The sequence below is a fragment of the Ovis aries genome, chromosome 3 (assembly GCF_016772045.2).
Source record: "Ovis aries strain OAR_USU_Benz2616 breed Rambouillet chromosome 3, ARS-UI_Ramb_v3.0, whole genome shotgun sequence".
NCBI classification, from domain to species: domain Eukaryota; kingdom Metazoa; phylum Chordata; class Mammalia; order Artiodactyla; family Bovidae; genus Ovis; species Ovis aries.
Window position 1 is genome coordinate 174293023 of NC_056056.1, and position 14241 is coordinate 174307263.

A 14241-nucleotide genomic window follows, 5' to 3' on the forward strand; every position below is an offset into this window, starting at 1 on the left:
GACAGAGGATGAGATGGCTGGATGGCACACCAACTCGATCGACATGAGTCTGAGTGAACTCTGGGAGATGGTGATGGACAGGGAGGCCTGGCGTGCTGCGATTCATGGGGTCGCAAAGAGTCGGACACGACTGAGTAACTGAACTGAACTGAATACTTTTCAGCCCATGGAAACTTACTACAAATCTCTGAACAGATGTTTCTAGGAAGCATTGATTTCTTTTATCTATCTGATAGAGCAGTTGGAAGACTAATATTGGTAATGGGAAATCTAAGTTTGGTGGCATTCATAATTATTCCCTTTAAAAATATTTATATTGACCTTGAATATTGGTAGTTTTTGTGCTATATATAATTTTTTTGTCATTAAATTTAGTAATTGTTTTTTTTTTGAACACAATGGAAATGCAAAATTAGAACAGTGATATTGGTATGATTGAGTTAGTAGGTATTTTATGTTTTAGGAGTCTTTATTAATAATGGCAGTCTTCAAATTTTCTCTCCAGTATCCTTTTGAAAGAGCAGAAAAATTCAATCGAGGCATCAGAAAACTTGGAATAACCCCAGAGGGACAAAGCTACCTTGATCAGTTCAGGCAGCTCATCAGCCAAATTGGTAAGTTATTGTAAACATGTTGGAAAGTAAAGTACAAATGCCTAGAATCTGTCTGATATATTATAAATATCTCATAGGAATAAACTTTAATATGTGTGTGCCTAAGTTTGGCTTTATTCCACTAGTAAATTCCTTTCCTTACCAAAAGTTTTTCAAGTATGATTGGATGGTTGGTGCACAAATAATTGATAGATAAATAAAATATTTATAAATAAAATAGTATAAATAAATGTTTTGTGGATAAATAAAACCTCTTCAGTTAAATTAAAAATATAACTCATCTCAAAGGCCATACTCATAGTAAATAGTCAACTGGTAATTATTTATTGGGTGCCTGTTCTTTTCAAGGTCCTATTTCAGACTTTTAAAAGAGATTCCCTTAGGTTAAGCCTAAATGCAAAGATATGCAGTGTTTATGTGAAAAGTTATTGAATAATTTTCCTATGATCCATCATTTTATATTTATATATAATTTCTTGAGTTGTCTGTCTGGCTTACAAGTAGAACTTGTTTTCTGAAATGTGTAACACTATTTAAAAGGAAGAGCTTCACTTAAAAATAATCCAAGATTTAAAAAACTGTATACTTATTTGAGCTTTTCATATGCATTACCTCTATTAATGTCCTCACAGTAACGCTTGAGATAGGCATGTAATCATCTTTTTAAAGATGAAAAAAAAGAGAAACTCAGAAATAAGTGGTGTTGCTGGCATTTTAACCAGGGTTTTTCGGCTCCATGTCCGAAGATGCTTTGTATTCTTCCCAGTTGCAGACCGCAAGTAGTTCAGTAAATTCTTACTGACTCTGAAACTGTTCAGTCATGTCTGACTCTCTGTGACCCCATGGATGGTAGCCCACCAGTATCCTGTGTCCCTGGGATTCTCCAGACAAGAATACTGGAGTGGGTTGCCATTTTCTTCTCCAGGGGCTCTTCCCGACCCAGGACTCAAACCTGGGTCTTACGCATTACAGGCAGTTTCTTTGCTGCCTGACCCATTGGAGAAGCCCCTTATTGACTCTAATTTGGCAAAATTTGGCCTCCTGAGATTCATTGATTCATTTATCAAACATTTATAAAGTCTTTGTTATACCAGATATTTTTCTTGATGCTGAAAATACAATTAGCCTTTGTTCTCAAGAGGCTTTAAGTTTACTAGTGGGAAAGGTATGATAAACATTTGGTTAGGGAATAAAGTCAGTGAGCACTAGCTAAAGTTGTATAAATTAATTGGTTTACACATTGAAACTTTGTTTTGTATTAGTACAAGAACTTAGAGACTTTTACCTTTGTAAATTTTAAATTTTAAACAATTTAATAGTGAGATACTGTCTAGTATTATTTTATTCATAGTGATATTTAATGTCATATTAGATTGTGAATTTATGGAGCAATAGTTTTTAACTCTTTTTGAGAATTTGATGAAAATACTGAATTGATTTTCCTCAGAATAATGCCCCTATGCATGTTCACATACAGTTTTGCATATAACATACCAGAGGTCAGATGCCCAAAGCTAGAGTCCATGGTACTCAAATTAAGAGCTGTTTCTTCAGAGCAGTGTTGCTTAAAACTTGAAAATTCACACACCAATAAGTTTTTTCCCCTTGTGACTACTGCTTGTGGTAGTACTTATTTCATGTTTTTACATTTTCTAAAGGTACTTTCGTACTATGAAATAATCATTAATTCATGAGCTTAGGACACTAGTCATCACCCCCCCCCCCCCCTGCAATATACATCAAAATACACATTTTTCCCCAGTACCCAAAAATCATGTCACTTCTGCCCCTGGCATGTATTGCACAGTTGGTGAATATTATCCTTTTCACTTCGTTCCAGTATTTTATTCTTTATTCTTTTCTTAAGTGAAAGCGAAATCGCTCAGTCGTGTCTGACCCTCAGCGACCCCATGGACTGCAGCCTTCCAGGCTCTTCCGTCCATGAGATTTTCCAGGCAAGAGTACTGGAATGGGGTGCCATTGCCTTCTCCGTTAGGCTTGCAGTGTTTTTCCTAAAAAGTTCTTTACCTCTGCCCATAAAAATTGTAATGTGCTTTTGAGTCTGTTAACTCTGTTGAGAAAAGGAGTAAGGAATCTAGAGCTGGGAGCAAAATGAGAAGTCTTTTTGTCTTATAACCTGCCTGCTGAATGAATAACCACCACCATTAACATTTATTGAGCGTTCATTATGTGCCAAAGTTATTCTGAGTGCTTTATATGTTCTAACACATGTAAAACTCAATGCTATGAAGTATTATATTCATTCATTCCACATATTTATTGAGGACAGTACAGTATTTCTAGGTGCTGGTAATATCTATGACAGTAAACCCAGTATTTAACCCATTATAGCTTAATTTAACAACTGAAGAGACTAAGGTACAAAGTTTATAACTTGACCTAGGTTTTGTAGCTAAAAAGCACAGAGTTCAGATTTGAACCCAGTAGTCTAGCTCACAGATTTACTCTTTACTGCTGCTCCCTATTTGCTTCTCACGGAGCCTGATGGGCTACAGTCCACGGGGTCGCTAAGAGTCGGACATGACTGAGCAGCTTCACTTTCACTCATTGGAGAAGGAAATGGCAACCCACTCCAGTGTTCTTGCCTGGAGAATCCCAGGGACGGAGGAGCCTGGTGGGCTGCCATCTATGGGGTCGCACAGAGTTGGACACGACTGAAACGACTTAGCAGCAGCAGCAGCAGCAGCAGCAGCATATTTTAATCAGCCAATTTGGAGGAAAACAATTTGACGGAAAACAATCAAACTAGATACTTCATTGTTCTAAGATGCATATTAAAAAAGCATTTTAACATCATTTCTTATATTGGGATAAGCCTTGGATTCAGTGATACCTAATTGAAGGTTTTTAACAATATTAGATGATGTCTGTTAAGTGCATAATTATATTATTGTAATATATGAAGTATTGACTACTTATCTTTTTGTCTGTTCTTACAAGTATTTTCATTTCATTTGAGTAGGAAATGTTGGCTTTAGGGGTGGAGCAGTTTAAGAACACAAAAGCTATATCATAGGTCTTGCATTCTAACGGGGGGAGATACAGACAGATACGTATCAGTAATAGGTGCTGAGTAAGGTGACACGTCATTAAACACTTAATGATTTTAAATGATTTTAATGATATTCAGGGGATGATACAGTTTAATGATATTTAGGGAAAGCTCTAAGTAGGTGACACATGAGCGGGAACCTAAATAACATGAAGGAATAATCCATGTGCATGCATAGCTAAGGAAAGAGTTTACCAGGAAGAGGTGGTGGTAAATGCAAAAGTCCCAAGTCTGCTTAGCAATTCTGGAAACCAGTCGGGCTGGAATGGAGTTAGTGAAGACCTGGATGGTAGGGTGTGGTATCAGAACAGTTGCAAGGGGCAGAATCAAAGAACCACTAACTGCTATATAAAGGAAACATTGTCGGGGGGTGGCATACTGAAGGTGGAAATAGATCAGGAAACCATTGCATAGTGTAATATTCTAGGCGAGAACTGCTGGTGGTTTGGAATAGGGTGAGAGCTGTGAAGGCTGGAAAAACTGCTTGAATTCTGGTGACATTTTGAAGGTAGAGCCAGTGTAATTTGCCATTGATTAAAGTATGAGGGAAAGGAGGGCTTCCCTGGTGGTTAGTGGTAAAGAAATCCTGCAAATGCAGGAGATACAGGTTTGAACCACAGGGAGGATCCCCTGGAGAAGGAAATGACAGCCCACTCCAGTATCCTTGCCTGGGGAATCCCATGGACAGAGGAGCCTGGCGGGCTATAGTCCATGGGGTCACAGAGTTGGACACGACTGACTAAACTAAACGACAACATTGAGGGTAAGGAAGGAGGCAGAGATGACTTCCCTGGGTTTGGCCTGAGCTATTGGAAGGATAGACTTGCCAGTTTCTGAGGAAGAAAATATAATTGAGGGTGAAGATCTTTAGTTGGAGTTAAACTTCTTAAATTAAAAATCCTTCTTAGACATGGAGATGTAGGCATGGGATTAAAAAAAGCCTAGAGGAATAGTCTCGGTTGGAGATACTAATTTGGGAGGAATCAAATAAGGATTTCTTGATACCACTTGCAGCTCTGTGTGTGTGAGAGAGAGAGACAGACAGACATATGATAACAGTAATCTTCAAATGTTTGATTTTTTAAAATGTGCTCAATTTAATGCATTTATCAATCAATTAAAACTTATTTTTAAAATATTTAATATAGATGGTGTAAGTTTATGTACATTTATATTTAAAGACTTGGACACTAATGACTGAGCAACAATATTTTAAGTGCACAAATATGTAAATTATATTTTTTTGGAGCAAAACTGAAGTAAAATACAGCAAAATCTCTTTAGTTTTTACGAGTTGAAACCTTGTAATTGACTGTTATATATAACTGTATTCCTGATCATTAGAACTTAGAGTTATTTGTATAAACATCTGATTTTTTTGTGTGTATGTGATTTTTAAGGTAATGCTATGGGCTATGTACGAATGATAAGATCTGGTGGCCTCCATTGTAGCAGCAATGCCATTAGGTATGGATGCAATATTTTTGCCTTATTTATGCCATTTAGAAATTTTATGTCATTTAAATCCATCTTTATTGTAAGTAATATTGTAGAAGGGGTTTTTTTCTTTTCTTGTGGATATATTTTGAGATCAAATATGGAAGAAAACCATTAATCCTACTACTTAAATATTTTCCTCAAATTTTAAGACTATAGCAGACTTGAAAATCTGTATTTTTTGAAGTTAATTTCTTTTACCAATGCAGTTTGAAATGTTCTATAGAGTACATAATTTTTAAAGATTATAATTTGATGATTATATGTAAATAATTAAAAATGCTAAAATTGAGTTTTGGAACTCAGTTGTTCCAAATATAAACTGGTGATATTAATAATATAACTGAAATGCAAAGTTCTTTCCAAAAATATTGTTGAAAAGTTCAGTGTTACAGTACTGCTTTTATGTCTGTCAGTTGCATATATTTAATTTGCTTTAATAAATGCCTTCTAAAATTCTTAACGTAGATTTGTACCTGATCTTGAAGATATTGTAAATTTTGAAGAACTAGTCAAAGAAGAAGGTCTTGCAGAAGAAACATTAAAAGCAGCAAGGTAATTAATCTTTGGAAAAATAAGTTAAATTTGGAGATTTAAAAAATGTATGATCATTTAAACATTAAAGACTAGAGGATAACATATAAACTGATGTGTCAGTGTTCTTATTATGCAAATAATGGTCTGTTTACGGGATACAATTTTTTTAAGACTACAGTATTCTGAGATCTTTCCAGTGTCACTAAAAGGGATCTTCTAGATGGTGCCTTCAAATACATGTGACTGTTCAACACTTGACGTGTGGTTAGTCCATATTGAAATGTGCTGAAGTAGAAAGTTCGTAACTAATTTTGAGGATTTAGTGTTTAAAAAAGAATGCCAAATATCTCATTAACAAAATTGGAACTTCCCTGGTGGTCCAGTGGCTAGGACTCCTCACTCCCAATGCAGAGGACCTGGCTTCTATCCCTGGTCAGGAAACTAGATCCCACAAGACCCGCAACGAAGAGTTCTTGTGCTCCAACTTAAGACTGGGTGCAGCCAAATAATTTTTAAAAAGAAGAAATTAAAAAAAAAATCTCATTAACAAAATTCATTTCACCTATTTTTAAAAATAATTTTATTTTCTCACTTATTTTTGGCTGTGCTGCATCTGTGTTGTTCCGTGCGCTTTTCTCTATTTGTGGCGCGTGAGGGCCACTCTCTGGTTGTGGTGCGTGGACTTCTCACTGCGCTGGTCTCCTTGTTGCGGCTCCCAGGCTCTGGAACACAGGCCCAGTAGTTGTAGCGCGTGGGCTTAGTTGCTCCATGGCCTGTGGGATCTTCCTGAATCAGACATCACACCCGTGTCTCCTGCATTGACAGGTGAATTCTTTACCACTGAGCCACCAGAGAAGCCCCTTACCTTTCTTTTCACTCTTTTTTAATATTCCTCTTCCCAGCATGGTTCTAATACTGCTCCGTCCTTTTATGTAATCTGGAGCAGTAGTATCCAGTACAGTGGTCACTACCGAATGTAGCTGTTGAACACTGGCAATAGGGCTAATGGACTAGGGGATTGAAATAAAATCTTTATTTCATTTAAATTTAAATAGCTAATGACAGTCTTACTGAACAGTGCAGATGTATAGACTTATAAGTAGTGATTTTGGAACACAATGTAAAACTTGAAAAGGCATGCAGAATTGTTACGTATTTAGAAAACCGGGTTTTCTTATTAATAACTATAACAGTTACTGGGTCAGGTATGAAGGGGCACCCTTGGACAAAGTGGAAACAATTTGAATATCAAAAAGAGTAATGGTAGAAATTGATCATAATATTGAATTTAAGAGTCCGTGATACAGTGATAATAAAAGTTGGAGAGACAGAGGGGAAGTTCCTTTTTACAGTGCTTGCCAGCTAGTAAATATGAAAGGGATGAGAAAATTTAGGGGAAAAACCAGTTTTGCAACTACCACTGTAGTACTTGACATCAGACAGAAACCATCAATGAATTCTCAAACATTTTTGGAGAATAGAGTATTCACTATGAAAACATTGTCTCACAAAGTGATTATTAATCATAAAGGGGGGGAAAACGCCTTCCCAAGGGGGAAAACACCTTCCCAATGGAGAGACTGATGTATCCACCTTACGTGCTGACACAGAGCCCCCGATGCAGTGTAATGCGAGTACCTGTGTTGTGTTCTTGCCTTGATGTTTACTCATCAAGTGAAACAAAGTTTATGGCAGGCGATGTCAGGGAGTTATGAGGTTATGATAATAAATTGATTCTCTAAATGGACATTAATGTCTTCTGGAACAGATATCATAGTTCAAGATAAATGAAGTACAGTGGTTAAACCACTTAATAGATGCCTGCTTTTAGGAGGGAGTGGTTGGATAGTTGGATATAGTTGGGTCACATGCATCTCAAAGGAGAGATTTCTACCATTTATTGGTGGAGGAATAGTAATTTGAAAGTGATAATAGCCATACATAAGGATGTAGAAGCAGCAGCTAATGTTTCTGAAGGTTGACTCAGTAAATGAGTGAAAGTCACTCAGTCATGTCTGAGCTCTTTACAACCTCACGGACTATAGAGTCCATGGAATTCTCCAGGCTGGAATACTGGAGTTGGGTAACCTTTCGGTTCTGCAGGGGATCTTCTCAACCCAGGGATCAAACCCAGGTCTTCCATGTTGCAGGGGGGTTCTTTACTGGCTGAGCCACAAGGGAAGGCCAGGAGTACTGGAGTGGATAGCCTGTCCCTTCTCCAGGGAATCTTCCTGACCCAGGAATCGAACCAGGGTCTCCTGCATTGCAGGCTGATTCTTTACCAACTGAGCTATGAGGGAAGGCTGAAGGTTGAGTGGGAAACTAGATTCTTGAAAAGGAGATCGATTACAGTTGAAGTCAGGAAGTGTAGAAGTGTTAGTGAAGAGAGTTAAAATGAAAAGGAATTTGTTTACAATGAAGTGGACTTCTGCATGGTTCATTTTGAGAAGAAGAAAATACAAAACTCTAAAATTTCAAGAGGCGCTACATATTCTCTTTTAGGGACTAAGTTAATTAAACAATGATAAGCTTCTGTCCGTTAAAAAAAAAATTCATCCTTTACTCCAAGGAAGTTTAGAGATGTCCTAAAGTAATTCATATTTTTGACTGCTCTTAACTAATGAGAGATGGATTTTAAAAGCTTCCTCTTCTTTTGAGAAAGGAGCCAAATAAATACTTTTTTTCTTTTTTTGCATTTTAGGCATTTGGATTCAGTCCTCAGTGATCACACACGAAATTCTGCTGAAGGCACAGAATATTTCAAAATGCTTGTGGATGTTTTTGCTCCAGAATTTCGAAGGCCAAAGAATATACATCTCCGAAATTTCTATATCATTGTTCCCCCTCTGGTGAGTATTTTTAATACACAAAATGAGTTTTTTAAAGTATTAATAGATACAGGTTTTTTTTTTTTCAGCAAGAAATGCACACAGACTGTATTGTTGACTTTTTGGTTGTAGATAAAACTAAATGTGGTCTCAGTGAATGTGTCCTAGAATTTTTACTTACTAGCTATGCAGAATGAGACTTCTTTATAATTAAGATAGATTCTTATTAATAACTGCCAGAGGAATCCTAGTGTGATTGAAATTACTTGCATATACTCCATTTTATATATATACCATGTAATCTTTGGACTGAATTATATAGTCATTTTAAGTGATTAATGTAGACTGTTAAAATATGAAGTGTTTCTTAAAAGCATACTATTTAAAGGGACTTCCCAGGTGGTGCTAGTGGTAAAGAACCACAGACGGAGCCTGGCAGGCTACAGACCGTTGGTTGCAAAGAGTTGGACATGACTGAAGCAACTTAGCATAGCATAGCATATCTCTACTCAGTAGTAAATATTAACATCTAAACTAAATTTTTTTTTATCATGTATAGTGTGTGGCACTCTAATTCTATAGTTGACGTCTTAAAAATAACCACAATTGCAGTATGAAAACAGTTATTACAGTGAGGAAAATGGAGTGAAGAGATTAGAAAGGTATATATTAGGAAAAAGAGTTATTCTTCTCTAAAGGTTTCTTTAACAAAGCTCTTTCTTTAAAAAATTGTAAAAGAATAGCTTTAAAGTCTAAATATCACTGAGCAGATGTAACTTCTGATTACATCTAACTTTGATCAACAGTAATAACTTTTTTCATGTTGCTGCCTGAATTAACACCGATATTCTAACATACTATTGTTAGTTGCTCAGTCATATTCAACTCTTCGCAGCCCCATGGAGTGTAGCCCGCCAGGCTCCTCTGTCCATGGAATCATCCAGGCAAGAATACTGGAGTGGGTAACCATTCCCTTCTCCAGGGAATCTTCTGACCCAGGTATTGAACTGGTGTCTCACACATTGCAGGTAGATTCTTTACAGTCTAAGCCATCAGGGAAACCTGAAAGTATTAGTCGCTCAGTCATGTCCAACTCTTTGCAACCCCATGGACTGTAGTCTGCCAACTTGGAACCATTATTATGAATTCAAAGTATCTGATGGCTATGGATGGCTTTTTTCTTCATGCATTTTCCTTTCTATTGTTTGTTTTTAAAATACATTTATTGTTAATACTCTCATAATTGTTATACCATGTAGCAAAAATGTCCATATTTATCTGATAAGCATTATCTTTTCATATTCAGATAGTTGTGAGACTGGAAGCAAGTCTACCTTAATTATATTTCAGTAATAATGTAGTTAACTCATGGTGAGTTCTCACCATATTTCTTTATAAATTTGAAGCCATAGTAAACATCAGTGAGGAACCATTTGTGGGTCTGAGGAAGAGTGGAGTTTTGCAGGGCAGCTGTCAAAATTCAGTTAGTGATGGAGAAAACAGGTGGGTTAAGAACACTACAAAGAAGAAAAGTATGGGACACTATTGTTTTTCTTGAGTTTTAATCTAATTTCAGAAAAAACCGTGAAATATCTAAGGAAGAAATCTTTAACAAAGATTTTACAAAATGCAGTTCATTGCCAAGTAAGTTTTACAGGCAAAAAAAAAAAGTGAAACTTGATAATCTTGTTTCCAGTGCAAGCTATTGTAGTACTTATCATATTGTACCACAGTTATTTTTAAACAGGCCCCTCTTTATTCCTGTGCTGTGCTATCGTAGCCCCCAAGTGGCCACTTAAATTTAAATTGGTTACAATTTTATAAAAAAAAAGTTCACTTGCTCAGTTTCACCAGCCGCATCTCCCGTGCACAGTGGCCAGATGTGGCCGGTGGTTTACTGGGCGGGCCGTGTAGAGGCGCTGCATTTCTGTCATTGTCAGGAGTGTTGCCCTGTAGAGTGTTAGATGGTATTCTTTTTTTTTACTGTAATTATTTCATTGAGCCCCCTGGTGGCTCAGTGGATAAAGAATTTACCTTCAGTGTATTAGACACAGGAGGCATGGGTTCGATCCCTGGGTTGGGACGATCCCCTGGGGAAGGGCATGACAGTCCTCTCCAGTATTCTTGCCTGGAGAACCCCATGGACAGAGGAGCCTGACAGGCTACAGTCCAGAGAGTCGTAAAGAGTCAGACAAGACTAAAGCAGCTGAGCACACATAGTAAGTTGCAGTAAATCTTTGTTGAATAAATGCTGTGATTAGTTAAGGTATTTTACAGGAGCTAAATTTTTTAGGGAAGTGCTTTTTTGAGGGGGGCTGGAATTCGTTAATCCAAATAACCACTAAGCTTTTTAAGCCAAGAATATGGTAAGAAATAGTATTATAGCATGAATTGGGTGGGCAGAACTAAGCATTGCTGTGTTTAAGAGTACTTAAGCTTTTAAATTGATCTTCCCTGGTGGCTTAGACAGTAAAGTGTCTGCCTACAATGCAGAAGAGCTGGGTTCAATCCCTGGGTCAGGAAGATCTCCTGGAGAAGGAAATGGCAACCCACTCCAGTATCCTTGCCTGAAAAATCCCATGGACAGAGGACAGAGTCCATGGGATCGCAAAGAGTCGGACACGACTGAGAGACTTCACTCAAGCTTTTAAATAAAGCAGACCTACTTTTCTGACTCAACTTTGCTTTAGATTATGGCTTTAGGGAAAGTACTAAACTTCTCAAGTCTTAGTCCCTTCATCTGTAAAATGTACATATTTTAGTAAGCATCTTATAACAAGGCACTGTGCTTGGGTTAAGTGGTGATTGAGGGAGTGCTGACATTTAAAGGATTTGGAAAAGAGCCATTATGAGATACTTACACATACTGTGACCTCACCAAGAGGCTTTTTATATGAGGCAAGTGTTTCAAATCAAAAAGGCAGGAACTTAGAAGAGATCCTATTTATAAGTTTTGAAATGTCTGTTTTAGGAACTAAATTCTGACGACTCTCTTTAGCACAGTCGTTTCTCTGATATGTTGTTATATCTTTTTAGACCCTCAACTTTGTAGAGCATTCCATTAGTTGCAAGGAGAAATTGAATAAAAAAAATAAAATTGGAGCTGCCTTTACTGATGATGGCTTTGCCATGGGTAAGTTTAATGAAATTCTTTTCCCATGAATTTTGTGTTTACCTTACAGTGAATTTTTTGAAATGTTTGCTTGAGAATAGATCTATGTGCTCTTTGTAGATTTGTTTTTCACAAGCTGTGTTTATTTACTGTTTACTTTTTAGGTGGGTCATCTGATTGGTAATGCTTGTTTCCCATCATTTGTACTGTTCATGCTCCTTTGGTGTTGCTAATCACTTGGATTAATTATTTAGGCTTTGTTTTTGTTGTAGTTTTACAGTCTGACCATCTTTTATTTAGTCTCTCTGCTTTCCTTATCGTTTCCTCACTTGTCTCTTTAGCAGGAGAACCACTCTTACAGCCCTGTGTTATCTCCAGGTGATCTGCAGATCTTCATAGCCATATTATTTCTTTTTATCGTCCTGATTGGCTTTTTAAAAAAAAATTTCTTTATAGGATCACATCTTTTTAAGGAGGAATTAAGCCATGTTGCTAAGTTTCTCATTTGTGCTGTAAAGCATAATTGGAAAGAGGATTAATTTTAAAATGGTTAGCTTAATTTTAAGAATTGTTGGTAGAGTGGAATACAGTTTGTGTACACATTGTAATTTGATTTGGTTTTGCTGATGACTCTAGGTGTGGCTTACATTCTGAAGCTTTTGGATCAGTACCAGGAATTTGACTCACTTCACTGGTTCCAATCTGTTAGAGAGAAATACCTGAAGGAGATGAGAGCAGTTGCTAAGCAACAAAATGTACAGTCAACTAGTCAGGATGAAAAACTACTACAAACCATGAATCTCACTCAGAAACGACTGGATGTTTATCTACAGGTAGAGGAGAATAATAGTCAAATCTGGTTTGACTTTTTAATACCCATTACTTCTTGATCACTGAAAAAATGTCAATCATATTGAAACTCCCATTTTAATAGGTGAAATGAATAATGGTCATAAAGAGTATATTTTTAAATGAATGATACTTGGAAGCCATTTGACTCATATCTTTAAAAATGGATAGATTGCTTAGTTCAGTTTCTGTATTTATGATGTGCACTTACTAGAGCATTTTAGAAAAATGAAGAGATATTAAATATGGTAATTTTGATATTTTGCTAAAATATATATTTTCAACTTTTATTTCTGATATTTTTATTTACTTAGGAATTTGAATTGCTGTATTTCTCACTGAGCAGTGCAAGAATTTTCTTCAGAGCTGACAAGACTGCAGCTGAAGAAAACCAAGAAAAGAAAGAGAAAGAAGGTTAGTGAGTGGCTTTTATTTGGAAAGACTAGTAAATCTTTCATCAATAATAGATATGAATACCCCATTTTATTGAGTCAGACTTTTCTTTTTGAAAAAATATATAAGCCTAGAAATATCCTTTTTTTAAAAAGTAAAGCCTAAGTGGATCATTTGTGAAACTGAAATTTAACATGCATTTCATTCTGGAATAACACTTTATTCAGCTCATCTTCTCTTAATTTAAAATTGCACCAAGTTTGGGTTTTTTCTTTCACCCTTCAGCTGTTAGCAGTTGAGAAGGAACAGATTAGAGGAGACTAAATGCTGCTGAGGGCAGGACTGCTGACTGGATGCTGACTGAATGCCAGGCCAAGTGACTCAGGACGCTTTCAGTATCAGAGTGAATAGCCTCCTGTGCCCCTCTATAGCCGGAGCTTGGAGAATCAGAGCAGTACAGCCATAGTAACTGATGGTCACTGGGCAGAGGATTCTGTCTGATATCATCTATGCGGGTGTAAATTCTTCAGTATTTCATACTTAAGGGACCCTCATGATCATTTCCCAGATTTGAAATTTAACACCAGTTGTTTTCTCTGAAAAATGGTAATTTCCTTTTTTCTGTTATGGAAGTTATGCCGCTTAGGCTTCCTCTGTGGACGCTCAAAACTACGTACAGCAACTTGACGGGTTTCATGTTTGCTCTGCTTCCTTTCTTCATGCCCGTATTTATTTCACAATGATCAAGAATAAAAGAACTTCATGAACTATGATATTTTTATTAATCTTATCAGTTAAATTTTTAAAATATGTATTTCACACTGAAGAGACATCATTCATTTCAGTAGACCACTTACATCCATTACCCTGTTTCCTATTGATAATGTTACATCAGTATTACTAGCATATGCAAGCATTTTTGGAATCTATACTAAGTAAGTGTGCTTGAAAAATGATTTCAGGCTGTTGCCTGGAAGATACTCAGTATTTATTAAATGAAAAAATATATTTACTACTTTGGGGTTCATTTAAAAATAATACTTAGCAGAGTCATCTGGAAGAATCTGAGTCAGTAGTAACTGAACTGTGAGTTCAGTTTAGATTAGAATCTAAGAGTTTAGATTCAGTAACTGAACTCTTAGAATCTAAGAGTTTAGATTCAGTAGTTCAGTTACTGCGTAGGCTGTGCTCAGGCCTGTCATGATGCCAGAACTTTGTCTGCAGGTGGACTGGATATTTACTTTTAAAGCCTAGAGCATTAAGACAAAATAAACATTGCAGTCTCAGTAGAGCTCCTTGCTTTGGACTGCTATTCTTAGGAACTCTCTGGGGTTTGGG

The 14241-nt window shown here is 36.6% G+C and overlaps 1 protein-coding gene across 2 annotated transcripts in view; it reads left to right on the plus strand.

The window, feature by feature from the left end:
• WASHC4 (WASH complex subunit 4) overlaps positions 1-14241 on the plus strand; it is a 57892-nt gene that overhangs the window by 40798 nt on the left and 2853 nt on the right. For both annotated transcript variants that reach the window (XM_004006690.6, XM_027967682.3), the window contains 7 exons: positions 506-614; positions 5088-5154; positions 5653-5739; positions 8423-8570; positions 11586-11682; positions 12298-12494; positions 12825-12924. In XM_004006690.6, the coding sequence (XP_004006739.3) occupies positions 506-614; positions 5088-5154; positions 5653-5739; positions 8423-8570; positions 11586-11682; positions 12298-12494; positions 12825-12924 (805 nt within the window). The remainder of the gene's footprint in view (positions 1-505; positions 615-5087; positions 5155-5652; positions 5740-8422; positions 8571-11585; positions 11683-12297; positions 12495-12824; positions 12925-14241) is intronic.